At 42.0% G+C, this 22,961-nt stretch overlaps 1 protein-coding gene across 3 annotated transcripts in view; it reads right to left on the bottom strand.

Annotated features, from left to right (window-relative positions):
- The window catches only part of NUP214 (nucleoporin 214), a 78,717-nt gene that overhangs the window by 38,288 nt on the left and 17,468 nt on the right, over positions 1-22,961 (bottom strand). For 2 of the 3 annotated variants that reach the window (XM_054007457.1, XM_054007455.1), the window contains exons 12-24: positions 22,400-22,871; positions 20,519-20,694; positions 19,208-19,299; positions 18,494-18,583; positions 17,963-18,112; positions 17,543-17,701; positions 14,141-14,244; positions 13,398-13,580; positions 12,594-12,679; positions 12,400-12,483; positions 9,575-9,820; positions 8,345-8,506; positions 6,479-6,587 (exon numbers count right to left, since the gene is read on the bottom strand). In XM_054007457.1, coding sequence (XP_053863432.1) covers positions 6,479-6,587; positions 8,345-8,506; positions 9,575-9,820; positions 12,400-12,483; positions 12,594-12,679; positions 13,398-13,580; positions 14,141-14,244; positions 17,543-17,701; positions 17,963-18,112; positions 18,494-18,583; positions 19,208-19,299; positions 20,519-20,694; positions 22,400-22,871 — 2,113 coding nt within the window. The remainder of the gene's footprint in view (positions 1-6,478; positions 6,588-8,344; positions 8,507-9,574; positions 9,821-12,399; positions 12,484-12,593; positions 12,680-13,397; positions 13,581-14,140; positions 14,245-17,542; positions 17,702-17,962; positions 18,113-18,493; positions 18,584-19,207; positions 19,300-20,518; positions 20,695-22,399; positions 22,872-22,961) is intronic. The other variant, XM_054007456.1, reaches the window with a different exon arrangement.

The following is a 22,961-nucleotide window of genomic DNA, read 5'->3' on the forward strand; positions in this document are numbered from 1 at the left end:
GAGATACCAATCAGGACTAAACAGGAAGATGAGATCCCCATAATTTCATTCCAGGGCTCCCTGAAGGTGTAGCAGAGCGGTATTCCTACTGTTGAACCACACGAATCAGTTCCCGAGGAATGTTCTGTATGCAGTACGTAGCACTGCTCTCCCCCACGCACAATAATCAATGTTACAAGAGAGAAAATGAATGAGTTTCAGGGACTGCCAGGGCCTGCAGATGCCCAAGGCAAGCTGGAGGAACAAAGCAGGACATGCTTGGAGACACGAAACTAGCTTATGTGGGTTGCAATACAAATACAATTCCTTTCTCCAAGAAATCCGAGAATTGGAACATTCAGAGACAGCTCAAATACTTGATTTCTAAAACTTCATGGTCAGCTAGAGGAGACAGTCACTTGCTAGAAAAATAGATCTTTGGAGTTTTGCTAAATAGCGAATGTGTCAATTAAAGTTCACCTTCCCAAATCAGCTTTTATAGGGACAGGGAGGAAGAGGGTGCTCTGGACCTTCTCCCTTAGACTTACATCCAGGGCCGGCTCAGGCTTTTTGGCCGCCCCAAGCAAAAACAAAAAACAAAAAACACCTGCGGCGCGGCCGGAGTGCGGGTGCAGGGGGACCGGCTAGCGGGGGGGGAAGGAGCAGGCGGGAGAGAGAGAGAGGGGGATGGCCAAGGCTACAGCGGGGCACTGCCACGCGGCCCCTCCCGCAGTGTCACCTGCCGCGAGGGCCCCACTCCGGTCGGAGGGAATGGAAGGACGAGGACTGCCCTGCTGGGCTTGCCGCAGGGCGCTCCCATCCTCCGCGCCGCCACCTCCTACAGGGCGGCCGGAGCGGAACAAAAAAACAAAACAAAAAAGCAGCCGTGCCGCCCTAGGATTGGCAGAATGCCACCTCGTTCAATCTGCCGCCCCAAGCACCAGCTTGCTTGGCTGGTGCCTGGAGCCGGCCCTGCTTACGTCCCTAAATCAACGGTGGTGGCGATTCTACTGGCAATGGAGTTGCTGCTCTAAATCAGTGATTCCCAAACTATGAGCCGTGGTGTGACTGAAACATTCAGCTTCTTAAGAGCCCTCCCACACCCAAACTTCCATTATAAAAAAAGAACTCTAAAGTATAATACACCCGAAAGTGCCAGGTACTGAGTTTTGTGACAAGGGAGAGGTCTCAGCTGCTGGAGGCTTTTTTGATCCCATGTCTGCAGAATCCAAGGTTCAGATGTATAACACACACACACACAGAGCACTGGAAACCCTTATCTTATTTTAAATCATCATGATGCAAAATACAGCAAAAAGGAGTTTGAAGCATCCTGACAGGCAGCATCAGAGAATGCACTTTCCCGTGTCACTTTCAGTCACTGGTATCAGCTGGTCAAGGAAAGTGACAATTTCCAAAGCCAGTGCAGATATGAAAATCCCCCAGTGAAAGCCCACTTTCATCAGCAAAGCAGGATTCCTTCTGTTATATGGACAGTTAACTTACTCAAACATCAGAGGGGTAGCCGTGTTAGTCTGAATCTGTAAAAAGCAACATCTGTAAAAAGACTTGCATCTGAAGAAGTGAGGTTCTTACCCACGAAAGCTTATGCTCCCAATACTTCTGTTAGTCTTAAAGGTGCCACAGGACCCTCTGTTGCTTTTTACTCAAACACTATGCTACAGCCATAAAAACTTTCACTTCTAGCTTCTTCTGCCTCCTACTGGCTACATACAACCACATATCCCCACAGAAAAGCAACCCCTGAATTACAAAGGTCCTTTCATAGACCTGATCTATTCCAGCTTATAAACTCCAATCTTCTCTGACTGCTACCAACCAGGATATTCATATTCTCTCCTCCTGCTCACCACATGAACTCACTCCATTGAATGTGTTAAGCCTCTCCTCCTACTAGGGCTGTTTAAACTTTGTTAAAATAGCTACAGACTAACACTTTAAATTTAAAGCAAACAAAAAAAAAAAATCTAAAGGTCCTTGAATACTTTAGATTTAAAAAATTAAAGATATCTGCTATGATTTCATGAAACAAGTCCACTTTAAAAAAAATATACAGACCACCTTTTTCCAGAGGGTCTCAAAGTGCTTCACAAAATACTGTGCCCTCTGCACAGATGAGGAAACTGAGGCAGGGAGGTTAGTAACTTGCTCAAGGTCTCTCAGTGACAGAGCGCCAAACGAAAGTCAGCCACTAGATAATGCTGACTCACTGAAGGCACTCTGGTTACATAGCACACATCAAGTATAAGGCAAACATCTTGTGCATGAATTGCTCAAAACTATGTCTTGAAGTTTTGTGGTGACAGACTAGAACCTAGTAATAAAGATGCAGCCTCAGTGTGTGGTGCTGGATGTTCTTTGGTATAATATATATAGAAATTAAGAGACTAAAAAGACTCTCTGATTCAGCCTTCCTTTCTCCTCCTGCTGGAGCAGTACAGAATGTCAGCATACAGGAGCAGAACGCTGTCATCATGCGCCAAAGTAAAAGCCAGATCAGATTTGTCAGCCATTACCTTCTGTATTCATGAAGGTTTTCCAAACCAATTTCAATCATAGATTTATGTACAGAGATCATCTCAATTTGTACATTTCTCTGTTCCTTTGTCAAATTACATCCAGAGATCACTGAAGACATTTCAGTGATTTACTCTTTGCAGTAAGAATTTAAATTACTTTTAAAATCAGCAAAAGGTATAAGTGTATCATCTGCATGTAAATGATTTTGTGCAACTCATGACCTTAACATTTATCAAAAAAGTTCTTCCCAAAGGGGAAATGATAGTGAGCCATTGATATTTTATTAGAAGGATATGATTTCTACTCACTCAGTGTAGCTACGCTCGCTTGATCTGATGAATGTCGGTGCCATAGATAAATAGGATGTTTATTAAAAAGGTGCCAGATTGAAGGCAAAGCATAGAGCAGGTAAAATACAGGTAGAAGTGGAGCAAGCTTCCCCACATTGTCCCACAATGTTCTGAAGGGGTCACGTCTCTGATTGAGAGGAAAATTTGGTCTTCAAACTCCTTTAATCCTTCGCTCTTCTGATGAAACCATTAACAAAGGCCAGTTTGGTTCCAAGTGTGGAGATACCCTTTTTTTTTGGGCGAGGAGATCAACCATACACTAAGAAGTGGACTGAGGCCACCGGCTTGTTTAACTACAGGCCACAAAACCCCTGATAATGATTAGAAATCATTGCAGCTCAACAACCCAGAGAAGGTGCTGCTGTGGCAAGAGAGAAACAGGAGGCCTAAGTAGCAAAAGCATGACAACTTTGATCACTAAATAAGGAGCATCCATCCAGCAATGTGACCGGCTAGCATGGGTTCTATTTGATAGACTTTTTAGATGGTACATTTTTAGGAGGTCTGTTATTCAAAGGCTTTTACAGCCTTATTGTAATATAAAGGTATATGGCACCCCATGAATTATAGATACAGATCGATACTGTAAGTCAAAAACTATTTAAAGCTAGAATAGTTATATCATAGAGGTCAAGTTAACACTCATCCAAGATGTGCATCAATTGTTCATTTTGAATATAGCACTCCTAACAAGGCTGCATAACGGTGAGTGAGATGATCATTGAGGCAAGAGATACAGTTTTACTCCTGGGGGAATTCTACGCCACTGCGCACGTGCATAATTAATATGCCACACATTTTTAATTTTGTTGTTGTTGCAGAAAATAGCTTCTGCTGGAAAGTTGCTGCAGTTCTGCCTTTTCCACACAAGAGGGCATTATGGTGCTAGAACAGAGCAGCCACTCCTGGCCAGCCTAAGCAGAAAATAACTTTGGCTGAAAAGTTGTTGCAATTCTGCCTTTTGCCCACCAGAGGGCACTGTGGTGCTAGAACACAGCAGTCACTCCCAGCCAGCTAGGGAAGAGAAAGAGCCTGTAGTGCTTTCTTCACAGCGCCTGTCAGGCCAGGTCAGGAGAAAGGGGATATGGGGAGACAGACAGCGTGGAGCTTCTGGAGGGTCAGACTGGGGTTCATAAGGGCTAGTGGGGGAGGCCAGACTGAGGCAGGGGCTGAATGGAAGTGGAGGCACAAGGCCACGGTGAGAGGGAGGTGCAGGGCCACATCGGGGAAGGGGGATGGCTGAGTGTGGACACAGAGAGACATAAGGTCAGGGGAGAAGGGGTGCAGGGACACATAGGGATGAGGAGATGGGATGGCTGAAGGGGTGCAGGGCTACATGGGGAAGGGGGATGGCTGAGGGGGGGCACAGAGACACACAGGGACAGAGGAGGGGGTGCAGGGACACATGGGGATCAGGGAGTGGGTGTCTGAGTGGGGGTGGAGGGATACATGGACAGGGGGTGCAAGAACACAGGGGCAGATGTGTCTGACTGAATGGGAGAGGCTAGGAGTCAGCCAGTGTCTGCATGGGGGAAGGTCCCTAACAATCCCTCCCTACCCCCCACCCCCAAAAACTGTTCCATACTTTTCCCACCCAGACCCAACAACCCTCCAAGTTCACACTCAGGCTCCTTTCCAGCAATTACTTCCCTTTCCCCTGACTCCCCAAGCCTTTGCACTGCATCTGAGGGGTGCAGGAAATATGGCTCTGTATTGTAGTTTAAATGAATTATTACTCAGAGTTCTGTATTAATATGCCTAGCAAGGAATCTATTTGTCAAAAAACATTTCCCAAATCTTTTTTGTCGTCTGTATTGTTACAGACATATTTGCTGACAGGTATTTTAAAATAAATTACCCAAAATAATAATTGAAACTGGTGTGATTATATTGTGTTGTTTTGACATAAAATATGCAGAATTTTAAAATATTGTGCACAAAATTTAATTTTTTGGCACAGAATTCCCCAGGAGTAATAGTTAAATCAATTTACATGCAACCAACTTAAATCCTGTCAAGATCACTTCCACAGGCTCATCCCAATTTGGCTTTTGGCAGGAGTTCTGGGCACTGTTATTTGGTAGTGTACAGCTCTTCAAGAAAATACTGCCTTAGAGGAAGGCAGTTGCTTTTAGGGAAAAATGAAATACTAAAGAACTTCTGAACCTTCTCCAAGTGTAGACCCTCCAAGATGGACTCCCAGGAGGTGAGCAACAGCTGGTGCTCACCATTACAAAACTCCTTTTCCAAGGCATTCTGATAAACTATTTCAAAGGAATTCTGCTTTCCCTTCTCCATCAAAGAGAGGAATAGAAAATACATGAAATCCAGAAGTGGCAAACAAATAGTTCCAAGAGGCGCATGTCCAATGCACACCATCGTCCAGGATAAAGCATTTGCAATTCCAGACAATTTACACTGGAAGCATATGGTGAATTTATCTCCTTTTGTAATACCATTTTTTTTTTTAATCATAGCAGGAATACAGCATAATCCTTAACTCCTCTAATACTTTTCAGTGGAAATCTCTCCTCCCTCACTTTAAAAAAGAAAAAAAAAAAATCATTCATCTCTCTTGATATTTCAAGGTCATTACTAATACAGAGAAAAGAATTAGTTTTGTGACTGGTGACACTGCTTGGTGAGAAGAGAGAAATCCCTGGAATGACCTGAGCTGGCAGCTGGCTGTGGGATGTGGAGTATCGGAAGGCCAACAGTTTCAGTTAAACTCATAGGGAAGTCAGAACTGCTTGATAAATTGTAAATTAAACAGTTAGCACATATTCGTGGGTTTCTGTTGAGCAAGACAGCCTAGCATCTGGATATATTTCTGGGGAGCTCTGTCCCTAATTAATATTTAATCCTTGATATATCAAGGGTTTTCTACTGTGAAGAAATTCCAATGATGCAAGTTACTAGAGAAGCTGGAGTATAAACTTAATCCTTCAGGGCAGGAACCCAGGGGCATGAGATTAGAGAAGTAAACTACAGAGCAGATGTTTTCTATGGTAGAAGGAATAAACAGGAGAGCAGCCCGACAGCTCAAACACACAGAGACCCAGTCAGTTGCAGATGCGTGTGTTTCCCCCCCCACACACTCAAAAGTAGAGGATACATGCAAAAAATACGAGTAACTGGGAAGTGGGGACCATATAGCAAAGTTTCAAGCTTGCCACTGAGGTAATAGGATTCAGAGTTTGCATTAGCAATGAAACCATAGGATCTAGAACTATAACAGAAAGGGGATGTACCAACATATTTTATATTTACATACAAACTAATAATGAATTCAATATTGATCCACTAGCCTAGATTACCAGGACTCAATCAGAAACTGGAAATTTCTTGTTTAGGCAAATCATGTAGCATGTCCTTGAAAGACTCAGGGAGGACAGTACCTGCCACCTCCCCCCAGCACCTCTCCACAGACTTGCGTGCTAACAAAACAGCAAGGAGCAGCTGTTCATTCCTGCATTACGCCCCAAAACACTTCCACTGGTTCCCATTATATGAAGCAGTAATACTGCCCCCTACTGGCAGATGAACCTTATTGCAAGGGCTAATTAAAGGAACATTAAAATGTAGAGAAAGGAAAATCATTCACGCACCCTATTACCGCAGAAACCGCAGGGGCTGAGGCATTGTTCTTCAGTTCTCGCACGTTCACCACCTGAGGGACGTTCTTTAGAGTTGATTCAGTCAAGGAGGTGCTGACTGCTTTAAGAGTGAACAGAGATGAATCCCACCAATTAGCTGAAATATTCCACTGCACATGGTTCGTACAAGTATCCAGAGGAGTAGCTTCTTAACTAGACCACCACCTACGTACACCTAGGAGGACAGGGGAAGGAATCTGCAGTACACTAGCTACAAGGGAACTCCTGGTCTATTCAAATCAGCAGAAACCATGGATTTGGCTCAAATTTGATGAGAGTAATTTATTGCAGATTAGAAAATTTGTGACTTATGATAGCACATCTAGGATGTATATAGAGTTTTTGACAACTATGCATGGGAGGACATTAATAACTGGTGTGATAACTGGTATCAATACTTGACAGACCTCCTGATTGCAATTCAGAATTCTGGCTATTTTATCCTTAGAACTGCGATTATGATCATATCCCTTTCCTTTCTCCCATCCCCTCCAAAAAATATTTCCGTGGAGAATAAAAGTCTCTATTAAGGTGCCACAATTATACTGTAAAAGAATGGCACATATAGAAATACCTATTGAGTGTGCATGATTGCTATTTTGGCCACATAAATGCATGCTCTATTTGTGTATGTGCAAAACTTAAGTGCATATATTCAAATATTAGTCCTAGGTATTAAAAGTAATTTTATGTGTCAGTTTGTGCGGCAATGTCATATAAACTTTACTATAATTTATACTGTAATTGCTCTGTAGAATTACTTGTAGTAAATTAGTTAGATTAGATTGTATTATAATCTAAATTAGAGTAATATAAAGTAGTTTACCGGATTCTGTAATATTTGGAATTACTGTATTTCGCATTGAGAGATTTATAGAGAGTAAGTCATACTTAACACAAATCTCTCTCACCTTGCCCTTTCGCCCTTTCCCTTATTAACTTCTGGGATTAATAAAACAAAGAATTTTAAATGCCTAATTTACTTTTCCAGTATTCATGCTGTTCATCTACTTTTTGCAGTTCCATTCACGTTGGACAAGAAAGACTAGTCAGTTTCCTTTTTGTACGTAGCTGAATTTTATTATTTCCTGCAATGATTGGGTGCTACAAGGGATGTCTAAATCCAAGCAAACTAAAAAACAAAAAACAAAAAAAAAAAACCTAATATATGGAGATTTTTCTATTAACGTCTTCTAAAACCCCATAGCCAGATTTAAGGACTAACCTACCTGACAGTGTTCCTTTAACATTAATATTAAACTGCTTTAAAATATACATCTTTTAATGTAACTAACACAGTGAAGAACTATTAGGATGGGCAACACATCTTTTCCTTTTACCTTTCATTAATCATGGAGGATTTTTACATATATATTGGTTATTATTTTAGTTGTGCAATAGTCAACCATCAGGAATTCCTTGGGGCTTATGTATATCAGATGATCGTAATGTTAGTTTTTGAAGATATATAGTCATCAACTCCTGTGTTTCTGCATAGATTAAAATGAATATTAAGTAGCCCTGGATGTTGATTCTTCAGGCATTTTTTTCTGATAGTTCAAATAAGAGAGAAGAGACCACTGGCAGCATTGTGTGGGGAATATACAGATCCTGTACATATCAGATTTGGCTTATGCCAAAGTCAATGATTTCTTACCCTCAAAGGCATTAAAAAAAAAAAATCTATTAAATTCACTCACTACATAAATAAAATAAATAAATAAAACCACCACACGCGCGCGCGCACACACACACACACACACACACACACACACACGTAGAAATGCCCAGACTTTAGTCAGTTAACTTTAGTTTTACCTGGAGTCTGGCTAGCCATCTGTCTTCTCAATGCTGCTGCAGCAGCTGCTTGTGGTGCTGGGACGGTGACAGTGGGAGCAGGGGCCCCATGTTTCACAGTCTTTGTTGCAAGCATTGTGCTATCTGCCCCGTGTGGAACGATTCTGCTTGAAGACGTAGGCACTAAAACAAAAGACACAGTTCGTTGAACTCCCATGAACAAGGGAGACTGAAAAGCCCCACTAGAATGTACTGACTCTTTACAAACTATACACTATATACCTGTTCCCTCTGAATCCTCATGGAGTCAGACAAGACTAATTTACAACAGTCAAGCAACTAGCAATTCATCAAATCTGGCAATGTTCACTTTCCCATAACTTCTAATGAACTGCATGCAGTGGAGCCCTAATCAGCTATCTTTTCAGCATGAAGGGTGTGTCAAATTGCCAACCCTTAATCTTACTCCCTTTGGAAAAACATAACCCAGTTCATACATTAATTCCTTAATAAACCTTAACAATTAGAATGTCATCTGCTGAAAATACTCCTTCTTAATCAGCTACCAGATGTAGGCAGTCACATAAAAGCATGGACATATTTTTCTCAGTCTGTCCTTATAGTCATGTCTACTGACATCTTGCTTAGAGGATCCCTACAGAAGTGAGCACAACTCTTCTGGGTGTGGAGAGAAACCAAACACACACAAGCAGTCACCTTACTGGCAGACGCTGGGATGCGAAGTATTAAACCTGGCTACACCAGTTGAAAGCAGAAGTCAGACACACAAAGCTACAAACTGAGGCCCTCAATATGCATGTCTCCCTTGTAAGATTTTATACTTATGGCTCAGAAAGGTTCATCCATTTTTACTGTTGGGGAACCTGAGGCACAAGGAGGTCAAGTAACTTGCCCAAAGTCACACATTAGTGGCAAAGGCAGGAGTCTTGACTTTTCCTCCTGTCCTCTAGCCAATAGATAATCTTAGTTGAATTTCTCAGTCTTGATGTAAAAGGCCCAGGCTATAGGAAAAGCACAATAAAGTTTCCAATATTACTTCAACACCAGTGGCCTGAGTTCAAGGGGGCTATAATTCTGTACTGTTAATTGCTCTTGGAGATTTGGCAACATGAAGACAGACACCACAAAATCATTTCACCTAGATTTGAAGTTATGACAAGCACTGTAGAGATTAAAAACATCAACAAAGTCATAAACAAGAAGGGGAATGCAGTTCCAAACTCTACTCACTTAAAGTGCCCATTGTGAGATGAGGTTTACCAAATGGTGGAGACTGTGCCATTAGACCAGGCTGAATAGAGGGAGTACGGACTACAGGAGCATGCCGGGGGACTTGGACTGGAGCAGCTTCCTCTTCCTGCTCTACGACCTGTGAATCGTCATTCTCCAGTGACTGGGAAATGGAGGATGTTGAGCTGACTTCATCCAAATCTTCATAATACCTCAGAGACAAGAAGGCTGATCGGGAGAGACTGGCTGCAATGGGAGAAGAGCCACATTATTTTGTCATCCAAAGCCAATGAGGGTGCTATTTAATCTCAATGGCTTTAGAAACACCATGTCTATAAAACTTTTTAATTGTCTCATTTTAAGTTCATGGTGCAGAAGCTGACTTCTCAACTCTGGCACCACATGCCGTGTGGCCTGGCGTTACATTAAGGTAACCTGCAATCACCTGATCCTTTCAAATTAAAAATAAGGGCTGCTTTGTTATACTCTTATAATGGATTGGGAGAGACGTTACTTACGGAAGAAGCAGACGAGAAATATTACATGTTTGAAAGTTACCAGTGCGGACATTGTCAATGAACCTTCTTTGGCTATAGGAACAAAACTGAAAGGGGGTCAAAAGTGTCTAAAATAAGGAAGAGAGCCTGAAGACACTCTTCTTACAATGACATCAGTGCCCCCATAAATGCTGTTAACTCGCATGGTCTATTATGAACCGCCCAAGGCACACAGGGCCGTTGGGGTTCGTCTCTTAGGAGCCTGGGTGCCAACGACCCCCAAATATTGTGATACTGAGACTGATTCAAAAACTATATTGGAGCAGGTGACATTCCAAGGCTTCCCAGTGCCATAAGAACCATTGTTCTGACTTATAGGAGCCATCCATCTGAAAAGCCACCCATTGTGGTTATAACAGATGGAAACCCTTATTTTTAGTGTCTGCCCCTATTGCCCTGAGGGATCTGAAGGTCACACTTGAAACTGACTGGTTAATATGCAAATTAGGATTCGTCTCAATCTCCATATTTGTTACATTTAGTGAAAAAAACCCTTTTCTTCACAGTGGCATTCAGCGTTCGGTGTTCACCAAGTGACATGCCACCTGGTGGGGTAACGAGTGGGCCAAGAGTTCTTTGGAACTCTCAAAGCGGTCATGATAAAGCAAGAGAAAACCCTAGTTTTCAAAGGGTTAAAGTGCAGGAGCTGTTTGTGATCCTGAGATTCAGTTTTCAATCTCAAATGACACTTTGAAATTCCCCAGCCATGTGTGCAGCGAGACAGCATTTAGGCTGCAGAAACACAGTGCTGGTAGGAAGATGGCGGCAGGATGGTTGCAGGAGCAAAGACCAGCACGGAAATACTGGCAAGGCCAACAGTAGTAACCTGCGATGTCGGTGTGTATGATAAGCTGTATTGTTGCACCATTTCTGGAAGTTGTGTGGTGCTAAGGCAATACTTTCAAGAATGGCATAAAGAGCAGCAGATTATCATAACATGGAGTCTGCAAGTGTCTCCACACTTGAAGATACTGAGAACCATCCTTAAGATAAATCTAGTTTAAAGGTTTCTTGTTAATCACATGTTTATAAGTTTCAACCTCACATCATTCCTTCAAGTCTCATGTAGAAACTATTGTAAAACAGTTATTCACGAGCCATGTCTGTATCAGTCTCAAGCTACATTGTTATCTCCTTGACAAATCTGAGACTTTAACAATGAAGTACAATATTTATGGTTCTTAGTACTGTAGGTCTAGTGTCAGGGAAGGGAAAGAGGCAGGAACTTGCTATCAGACTGCTGCTTCCTGCAACCCTTTGACTGCCTCCACCTCAAGATTTTAATGACAAATTGTTCTCTGCTGTTATTGTAAAGAAATGGTTCTTTGTGATTTAATATGCAAGACTTACACTGAATAATAACTACTTCAGAACAAAAGCTACTGGTGGTTGATGCTGAAATGAGTGCCACATACTTTGATTAAATTAGAGAACATCAAGAAAAGAGGCATTTGGTTTTAAAGTCTTATTTTAAAACAATTCTGAACCTGGATTTCAGACTGGAAGGCTCATTGCAATTAAGAGATTAGACACCCATCTTAAAAATCTCTCTTATGAACAAAAGCCGTAGAGCGTGTGTGTGTGTAGGGGGGGGTTGCACATATACGTGTACAGTACAAAGCTTAATGATGCCCTTCCCATGCCTTAGATTGTAAGCTCTTTGGAGCAAGGATCACCTTTTTGGTTTGTATTTGTACAGCACCTAGCACAAAGGGGTCCTGGTCCATGATTGTAGCTCCTAGGTGCTAGAAATAACTCACCCACTCTGCCATAAAGAGATATTTAGAATTTAGTCAAGCTTAAATAACGTCTAAATATTTAGTATTTTGCGTGATCATGGTTCACAACTAGTTTTACTCTGCGTTTTTGTGAAAGGGCTTATAAAAGCCTTCTTTATAGATGCATTACACAGAAATAACCAACACTAGTATGAAGAAAACAGTTAAGAATTAGGGATTCCCTCTAACTTTGCCTCCATTTGGTATTTAGGTTCCTTTTCTTAACAGTTTAGCAAACAGCACTATTGTTACTGAAAATAAGAAGGCCAACTTTGAGGACTGGCCCCTAAAAGGAATGCTCATTAGTCTAGTCTGAGCAGGGAAAGGAAGCTTTTAGCTAGAACTAGTTCAACAGAAGCCCATTATTTGGGGAAGTGATGAATACGAGGGGCTAAGGTAGGAATGTTTCCTTCTACAGATAAGGCAGGATATTAACAAGTTCTGGGGGAAGACTTGCATGTTTCAGATTCCTAATGTATCAAAGGTTTACCTGGAGCAGTGGATCTCACAGGTGGAGTCTTCCTCTTGGCTAGGAAATTCCTCAGCTGTGCCTGTTTAACTGGGGACAATTTAGCTGCAAAATGGAAAAAAAAATCACTAGTCTATAGAAACCAGTTGGAGATTCAATTACAAGTCATTTTTAGAAAGTTCAGGTGGGGAAAAAAAAACAGAACAATGAGTTACCAGGTGCTTTCGGCAGGGGCTTGGCATACGATTCCAAGGTAGTTTTCACCAAGGCACTGCGCAGGCTCTCAAGGTCACTGTCAAAGCTGAAACAAGACAGTACTGAAACAAAAACCAGGTACACTGCATATCACTGCCCCACAGAAACAGCTGTATGGGAATGAGAAGGAACCACAGGCTCACATGGAAACACCATAATTTGCTGCCCAATTCACCAAGGGCTAAAGGACACAGGATTGACCATCTGCATATGCCTCAATGACACTGTTTTACAACAGCCATTGTTGAATGCCACCAGAACCTCTTTAGATGTTGCAACATTTAACTGCATGCACCAAGACCTTAAGTTACTTATGGGGGAAAAAAAAAAAAAAAAATCAAATGGCCAATAAATTCCCTCTTGTCCTGAATTAAAATTCTACTGTAATCTTCACGAGACATGACAATGATAGATCATTTTTGAGGCTACATTTTCACAATGTTTTCATTACTGTGAAAGCCCATCTTTCACAGAGACACACGGATATATTAAAACAAGCTACCACAAAATACAACAGAATTAATTTTCAAGCCGATTTGAGGAGCACTTGTGTTATTCATGAACAAAATCTGCACATTTACAACCAGTACCCATTTTTGAGGATCTCCCCCTCCCCTCCCCCTCCAATATCTCCTACACTCAGTTATGGTATCTACAGAGCATGATTGTTAAGTCTGTCTTGGACATGCACTTTCAAACATTACTATTGGGAAGAGACGTAACTCAATACCCTTCCTGCTGCAACCTCCAATTATTATACATACCTTTGAGAACTGCTAAGAGAAGACGTGTCACTAGGCATACTCCATTGAGAAGTCTGATTATATAAACGGAGCTGCTGCAGGCTGTCCACCAAGTGATTCAGCCTCTTCCTCTGCTGATTAATTATTTCACGATTATTAGCAAGTGTGTTAAACAAAGTCTCTCGCTCAGGAACAATCAGGCGCCTGGTAACATCAGAAAAAAGAAAAAGGAAAAGATGAGAAGACCACTAGACACCTAGCTGCAGGTGCATGTGCACACATACACAGAAAACTGGTTTATTTCAGCTACTGACTTAAGTGGACTTCACCCCCCCAAACCACATTTTGGTTTAAATACCAAGGCAGCACAGGTCAGTTGTATATTTCTTGTTGTACACTGTAAATTTATTCATTTAACAAGTAGGTACTTGTTCAACAAAAGGGCTTCATTACCAGTCTCCCCTGGATTTGTTTAGTGCATACAAAGCCTATTTTACAGGCATTTCGGAAAGTGGAATTTACAGCACGTACAGAATTTGTTGGAAAGCATATAGCAAAGTCAGTCATAGTTCAATAGTCCGCAGTCTGAACTTTTAAATACAGGTAAAAATGGCTCAATCAAATGTTGTTCATAAACTCTTTGAAAAAGTTTTGGAGTTGTAAGCATAAAATGCCTTTTGTCTATTTATTAATATCCTATTCCTAATTCATTAGTGTGCTCCTTAGACACAGACTAATTTTCTATTCCAATTTCACTCACTCACTTTTGGTTTTTTTTCTGTTCCAGATGCCGGTCCCACTCCAAATCCAGAACATCATTCACATCTTGAACAGCAAACTTCACATACTGGTGTAAGCGTCTAATTTCCTACCAAAGGGGGGGTGGGAGGGGAGTGGGGGAGAAAAAAAAGTCATCTTTCAATTCTCTACGGGAATCTCAAACCCAATGAAGTAAATTAAAGACCCTGTAAATGAACCAAAATAAAAGTCATGTGGGACACTTTTACATATTCACATCTAGCAAATTTAAATCAGAATGGCAGAACCCTAGACAGTGGAACTCTGTTTTACTAATCAAATCTGTCACTAGCTTAATGTCTGCCCTTGAGCAAGCCAATTTCAGTACCTCAGCTTCCTGCTCTCTACCAGTGCAAAGTGTTCAAGATGAAGTGTGTTTCAAATGCCAAGTATTACACAGATCAAACCTCACTTTTCTAGAGCCATTTCCTACTGATGATGTGCTTGCCCCTGGTTTACATTGCTGGTTTCTAAAGGTAAAAAGTGATCAAAAACTTCAAGTTCTGTTATCTAGGTACTCATGTGTCCCCCATCCCCCCAATCACTCAAGGATCTGAGCACTTCCCAAGCACTTAAAAACCTCTCCTCCCAACACCCATGTCAGGTCAGAAAGTACTATCTTCACGTTACAGATAAAGCATTGAGGCATAGGGAGATTAAAGTGACTTGCCCAAGGCCACAGAGTTCATTAGTATATCTGGCAACAGAACCCAGACATCTTGAGTCCCAGTCCAGTGCGCAAATGTAAAACTACCCTTCCGCCCTGCCTTCATTCTTCTCTCACATGCCACAGCATGGAAATGCCTAGTAGAACGCTGCCTTTGGGCAGTGGAGGTGCATGCAATGGGAAGTTTAGTTTTACTGATTTCAAGAGTGCCCATTCAAATATAAATATCAAAATGAGGTGGGATGCCAAAATCTATCCCTGTGGCAGGATTCCATTGTAACTGGTTTTAAGATTAGCACAAGGCTCTAGTAAGACAGACCAGGCCAACATGAAACTGAGTCAGCGCTGCTGCTGACCCAGGGTTATACACTGAAAAGCACAATTCCTCCGTCCCATAACTATGAGCACTGATGTAGCAACAGCTTTCAGGTGAGTGAGTTGATGTGTTCAAATGTCAAAGAAACCCCATGACCTTTAAAACCCTGTTAAAAGCTCATAAGAAGTTGGTCAAGTGGATATTCTGATGCTAACATTCTGCATCCAGGAGATGTGAGAATGGAACTGGCTAAGCAAAGTTTCACAGACAAAAAGTATCAAGAAGATGGGAGGCAGACTCTCTTTCAGAAAGTTTAGCTGAAAATCCTATGTCCCTACTCCTGTCTCAATTTTTCTGCTTCTCTCCCCTTCTGCCATCCTTCCCCATGTTTGTTTTTCAAGGTCTGTGCAGTCAGCTCCTAAAAAACAGGTTGTCATACCTTTAAAGTCACAAAATGGAGAAACGAGGCAAGCTGGACCGTAAAATAATCTACAGCACCCAGGGGAATTTTAGTAAAATCTGAAGGAAAAAGTGGCTATTCTTTTCACTACAGCAATATATGAATAAATATATTTATGGAACATATTCTTTTCCTGGTCCTGGATGGGATTCCAACAGGCCCCATGTCAGCAATGAACACTATACCAAAATCAAAATGGGTCTCTTTATATAAGGACTACATACAAACATGCAATACTGTGAATTAGGAAGGTAGATATTTTCCCTTTAATAGAAATCTGAAATTGCATGCAAAGTGGTGCACTCTGATGTGACGTTAACTGTCATACCATTAATTTTTAGTAGCACAAAACCATTTTTAATTACTATAACACAAAAGGGACCCTCAACTGCCTAGTAAGACTCCCTGAGATGAGCATGCTTTGTCTATAGGGAACCAAGAACTAGATAAGTGTCACAATTATAGGGCACGCTTACTTTACTTTCCCTGATGTACTTGTCATAGTTTAGGGCAACTGTACCTGTGGTCCCCCACCATGGCCCAGTAAGGGCACCCACTCTTAGGTTTCCAGCAATAAGCCATCACCTCTCTTGTGTGGAGACATGCGTTGCTCCCCCTCCCAACTGGGGTTTTTCCAGGCTGCACACCCCAGCAAGCCAGACTGCCTACAGAGGCCTACATCTGCACTTTGCTTTCTCTCCAAAGACTATGAACAGGGTAACTGCCCCCAGTTATAAGTTAACACACAGCTCTTTCTAAGCAAGCATAATTATTCTTACAATGAAAGCATTACAGAGAAAGCATTACTGAAAACTATAGAAGTTCCTATATGCATGCTAGAAAGCTTATCAGAGGTCACCTATCAGTCTTACGGGACCTCCATAGGCAAAAATTCTTGCAGCCCTTCCCAGGAAGGATTGAGGCCCACCTTGGAGAGTAGGTTCTGTCCATTTGCTGGACCAGAAAGCAGGCATTGAATCAATTTAAACCTCAGGCTATTTATGCAAAAGTCCTTTCTTTGTCTGTTAGCCTCTGGATAATCCAGTTTAAACCAGTATATGTTAGCCTCTCCAGGTGGTAGTATCTCTCTAGAGGTGCTACAATCAGAATGAATTTGCCTAATCACCCCCCCAACACACACACACACACACACAGTTTTTAGTTGCTGGACAGCTGTGGTCACCATTCCCCATGGTAGAACATATAATCCCTGGCCCACAATGATACAATAATTTAATACAGTAAAATCTCCCAAAGATACTTCAGGAAATTGCCATATCTGTCATAGTACCTTTCAACATTGCCCGGGAGGGGGGAGGGGGAAGGGAAGGGGAGAATATACTTTATCCTGGTTTCTTTCAAAGCCTTTTGAGTATTTTGGGAAATTTTCCATTGCAATCAGGCATTTAGAACACCCTTTAGTTTTATGCTCTGCCATCCATGAAATTAACCACAATATTGTAAGCCATTATAAATCATCAAATTGCTCTGCAAAGCATTTGCTAAAGATAAAAATAATTCTGAAAAGATCATTTTATGAAGTGCTAAAAAAAATTAACTGGCACTGGCCAAAAAAAATTCACTTAAGTAAACTTCATTGGTTAGACTAGGGTACTGGGAGTCAGGAGCTGTATTTGCAGCTCTGCCAATGACTCTGATCTTGGGCAGGTCACTTCACTTCTGTACGTCTCTGGTTCCCCCCATTTAAAATGGGGACAATACCTACCAATAGCAGTTTTAGGGGTGTAATGTCTGCAAAGTACTTTGAGATCTTTGAAAGACACTATGAAATCATACTGTTGTTACACTGTGCTGAAGCAATGTGAGTGTGGCAGGGCAAAGCTTCTGGGCAACCTACATTCAAGCCTCAGTAGTTGCATTTTATTTTAAAGCTCCAGTTTAAAGTTAGTGAGCAGGCTTTATACCTGAAGCTGTGCTTCACTTTTGGGGTCCAATGGTTTCTTATACAGCAGATGCAAATATCCCAAGTTATGATTTCTCTCGTTTTGTTCTCTAGCATCTTCCACCCCAGCAAAGCCCTCCAGCAGGGTTGTCTTCAGAATGCTGATATCTCCATGAAGGGACTGTGAACAGATGAGCCAGATTTCAACAAAAGACCTTAACAGTGCCGTTTGCATCAGTATGTACGTGGGTTTCAGCAAAAAAGTGTTTACTTTCAGGAACAACTGGGTATGCCCACACATACTGAAGCAGCACATCCAGACATCTCAGCTATATTGTTCAGCACTTAACAGGTTAAGCAAAGATGCCTATCCCGAAATGCTAGCCTTGAAGGTCTCAACCAATGCGCAAACATGTGGGAGAAGTTCTGCTGTGCTACTTACCTCTGTTGTTTCTTTAATCTCCAAGAGAAAGGTCTGAAGGTCATGAGACTCTGTCCGCAGCTTCTTCATCTCCTCGGCAGAGCCAACTTGGAAACAGGCATTAGAAGTTCTGGCTTTCAGCTCTTCCATTTCCTTTTGGAAATGTGCAATCTACAGAGCCAGATGGTAAAGAAAGTTCAACCACTGTGACATGACAGCTTTTGGAACAAATGTCACTGCTCTGGCGCTGGCTAATATATTTATACAGCCATATGTACACGATAATTTACAGACAAAGGCAAGTCTCTTGCATTCCCTTCCAATCCAAGGAAGAGAGCCCTATATTCCCAACATAACTTTAATGCTAGCAGTTTAAGCAGCCAAACAGGGGCGACAGTGTTTAAAGAAGTGGTTCAGAGTATAATGGAAAGATCTCTCATGGTAACTAAGTACTGAAGGACACTAATGGAATATGAAAGAGTGACAGATGACCACATGCCTGTACAGTGATCATCTTAGAAGTTGGAAGACAAAAATCCTTGAAAATCTCACCTCCTCTTTGATTCCTGCTATGACAGGGTCCGAATCCTTCCACTGATGGTCCTGTTTCTCTAACCCAATGCTGGACAATGCTGACTTTCCCTAGAAAGCCAGGTGTTGAGAATGTAAACTTATCAAAATTAAAATCTTTATTACCAACTAACATCTGCTGCTAGAATATAAATTCTAAAGAATATAGAGACTTTGTATATAAAGTCATTTAAGATGCATAAACTGTCCTATGGAACAACTCTCACAAACACAAATGTTCACCTAAACAATAAACTGAAAATGATATCTAAGCATTCAAACAATGCTGCAGAGATTTAACCACACTGAACATATTAAAGCTGTTGGAAATTATGGCTAAATCTTTATGCACCACTTGGAGTTACCCCTTTCACTATATTTTCTAAGATTGTTAAATAGTCAAAGCAGCGCAGAATTTTCAAAGAATTACATCTCACTGCTGATAAAAAGACGTGATTCCACATTTCCACACAGCACAAAGCATTAGCTCTGTTTATTACATCAGACTCCAACCCATGTCAGAGCTCCAGCTTCCCAAAATTACATAGCATATCATTCTAATTTTGGTAGTTTGTGACTTAGATCTTAGTTCACTGGTCCCTTGACCTAACAGCATTAAATCAGTCCAAGACTAAAGCAAATCACAGGCCAGTGAAATTTCTCAGCTCCTGTATAATCTGCTCAAGTTCTCCTAACCTGAATGGAGACGGATTTTGTTGCAGGCGGGGTGATTCTGGCTGTCTTCAGTAGATTAGATGCTGCAGGCACATTCTGAGCAGGCCGCGCCACTAGAATTTAAAGAGAGAAATAACTATAGACAAACACATATAGTTATCTAAAACACAGGTTGCTAATTGGAGATGGGACATGCCCACTGTTGGGAACATTCTGATCACTAGTCGGAAGGGTACAAACCCTAACAGCGCATTTCAGCAAGTCCATCCCCGGAAAATGACGCATCTATCTACATCGAGTCAGCAAGGTTCTACAAGCCAAATCCATTACCCCTGCTCCCAGACCTCAGACACAGGACAGATAACTTGGAACTGGAGAACAGGTTCCAGGCTGGCAAGCATGTTCCCCAAATTCCACACACACTTTTTCTTTGTGGAGTAGTTTGGATGAACTTTGACTCTCATGAAAGTGAGACCAATGGCTAGACTGGCTATAGAACAGATAGGTGCTCCTCAAGAATTCCTCCTTCCCAACTGCAAGAGCTCTGCTAATACTACTATTCAGTACTAACATGCGACATCCTTTAGCCCAATGCTAGGATCCTGATAGAGCTTACTACACCTCTACCCCGATATAACATGAATTCGGATATAATGCGGTAAAGCAGCGCTCCAAGGTGGCAGGGCTGCGCACTCCAGTGGATCAAAGCAAGTTTGATATAATGCAGTTTCACCTATAACGCGGTAAGATTTTTTGGCTCCCGAGGACATCGTTATATCGGGGTAAAGGTGTACTTTTCAAGTCTGACCTTTACCACCCCTGCTATTTCAATCCTGGACAACTCCTGCCAGAGACAGCTAGTCACATGATAATATGAGAAATGGAATAACATTAACTTGTTAACAGGATGAGATTTAGTTTAATTTCATTTGTGATCAGTTTGAACTCTGGCCATTTGAGATGGAAGGTAATGCATTAAGTCACTGCAGCAGAGCAAACACATTTTGGCAATATAATGAGATGCATTAGTCCACTGAACGTGCAACAGCTTCTAGGTGAAGATACGAAGCTAAATGTGTTACTTGAGACAATGAATAGTTATCCCTGTGAGGAATGAGGGGCAAAGGGGAAACCCGTCCAGTCCCAGTACTAGGCCCATTGCACTATATAGTTTGCAGTCTGAAGATTGGGAGACTTCAGGAACCATAGCCCATCTGCACGAGTTGAAAGCCACACGGAGAAAACCTCTCATGCTCACTTTATACCTGGTAAGATAGAAATTTGCAAAGAAAAAGAAAAAAGAAAGAATCTAGCCTTAGCCTCATGTCATACTTGTTGCAGACACAGGGGTGGATGCCTTCATTGGGGTGGCAGGTGAAGCAGAGAGGGGTGTGGACTGGCTTAGGGGCCCTCCAGGAATAGGTTTGGAGGTAGTGGAGAATGAAAACATCGTGGAGCTGTTGTGACTGCTGCTGCCAGCAGAAGCAGACGTGTCTATGGCAGTGAACCTGAAAGACAAAACGGCAAATATTTCAGCACCCTGAACTGGACATAACTTCCTCTCATAGACCCAAAGCGAAGCATTAACATCTAAAGAGGAAACAGTTTTTAAACTTTGCGAATCAGTACTGGGACTCAATATCCAGATACCAAGTACTGTTCTAGCTGGGAGTGAAGATGGGAAGAAGCCGTTCAGGGAATATGGATGAGACTGCATAGCTGAAGGAGCAGGTGGTGTTTTCAGAGAATGGGAAATTGGTGAAAGGACAAAGTGGGCTCGGGGACAGTCACCAGATGGGGGCTTTTACACCTCATTCCAGAATGTTGGATTCAAGAGGCATATGCAATCCAGACAATCTAGTCTGACAAGATTCTGTGACTCACATGACATGGCTGCTCTAATGGGTAACTGCAGAGAATGTCATGAAGAAGAACGGTCTTCTGCTGCTGGTGAAGGTTATCTGATACTTGGCTCCTGCTGCCTCAACCACCAGAGCAGAACTGTGTGGAGACTATTCCGCACAGAACTGCCAGAGTTGTGTAGGAGTCAGCTCTGGATCAGGGAATTGTTCAATTCTAGGAATCATCCCACCCCCCGTTACATCAGGCACAGAGGAAAATTAACAACCAGCAGCCTTAAAACCTGAGCTATACATCAAATGAACCTAGTGCTGGCACTGTAAGGTGTGTCAGGTATTCCTTTAAAAAGGCAAATGCTACAGGAGAACAGGAACTTCCATTTATCTTAAAAACCAGGACCAGCACTTGAGATGAATAATCAGCTGATTCAGGAATTGATCACCTTGTTTGTCTTTAACATTCACTTTAAACAAGCTTTAAAAGCTACAGCCCAAGATCTTAGTGGAAGTAGATTTTCTGATTTAAAAATAATTCTTAGAACCATTAGAAATTTCCTTATACAAATATAAAGAATTGATCTCATTAACCCCCTGCTCCAATTAACATTTCCCTTGGTGGTCTAGTCTCTTCCCTTTAAAGCAGAGTGAGTTAAGCGAATTAAATATCTGTGAGGACAGTGGGCTTTGGAGCCACAATAACTTTTTGCACCGGTGACTCAAATCCAATTCATATGGATACTGATCAGAAGCAGTTACCCTCCAATTGCTTGTGTGAAGTGATTTGGGAGGACTCAGGTCCAGCTCTCAATGAACAAATGTCAGCATAAAAAAACCACTTACCTCTCACTGATAGGCTCAGTAGAGAGAAAAGAATGACAGGGACCTTGAAAACAATTACTCTCATCCCTAGATCAGGGTGAGGCACACTAGTGAACAGCGGAGGAAGCCTGCACTGCTACTACCCATGCTGTACCTGCTCTGGACACAGAGGATTTCAAATGGCAATGGTATTAAATTGGTACCTTCCACCCGTATTAAGTTAACAAAAGCCAAGAGACAAGATTATGAAAAAAGATAAAAGCACTAGGTATATAGCAAGCTGGTGCTGTGCAAGTTTTGCTGCTTTATGAATACAACCTATGACAACTTCACTATTCCAACCTCGTACTGATGACAAAGCCTTGGGTAGAGAAGGTGATCCTCAGGACTCCGTCTGGAGCATAAAGGATCCCCTTAGAAAAATCACAAACTGGAAATAGCTGTTTGATCTTAGTAACTATCACCACATGCTACACATTCCCAAACTGGTTTAATCACTGCCCACCCTTTACATAAGCCATCAGCTTGCACTTACTTCTCGCTTAGGTTTACTTTGACAGTAGATGCTGTAGGGGTGAAACATGGTTTCAGTCCGGCGGGTGTGGTAGACAGTGGGGGCACAGATGCGCTGTCTGTAGTTGGTTTAAAATTTGTAGATCCAAAAGAGAAGGAGTTGGCTGTAGCTGCCATGGGACCTGCAGCGGGGGAAGGAGCCATTGAAGCTTTGGAAGAAACAGAAGAGAAAGAGAATGCAGCTGCTCCAGTTAGACTGGAACCCAGAGCTTGCTTGGAGACATCTGATGCAAAGGGATATGGTGGGGGGTCTCCAGACATCGAGCCAGACGTCTTTACAGCTGAAGATGTAAAGGAAAAAGTGGCTGCTCCACCACCAGCAGAAAGCAGACTAGAGGCTGAAGATGGAGGTGGAGCTGAGGCAGGAGTGACAACTGGTGAAGTTTCAAACTTTGAAGGAGCAGGAGGTGTGGTCGGGGTTGTGGCAGCACTTCCTGGAGAAAAACAATTGGACCAAGTTAATATTCGATCATTAAAGGAAGGAAGTATTGCAAGCGGACAGTAAAAGTCAATCACACTACTGA

Source organism: Malaclemys terrapin, chromosome 17 (genome assembly GCF_027887155.1).
Source record: "Malaclemys terrapin pileata isolate rMalTer1 chromosome 17, rMalTer1.hap1, whole genome shotgun sequence".
NCBI lineage: Eukaryota > Metazoa > Chordata > Testudines > Emydidae > Malaclemys > Malaclemys terrapin.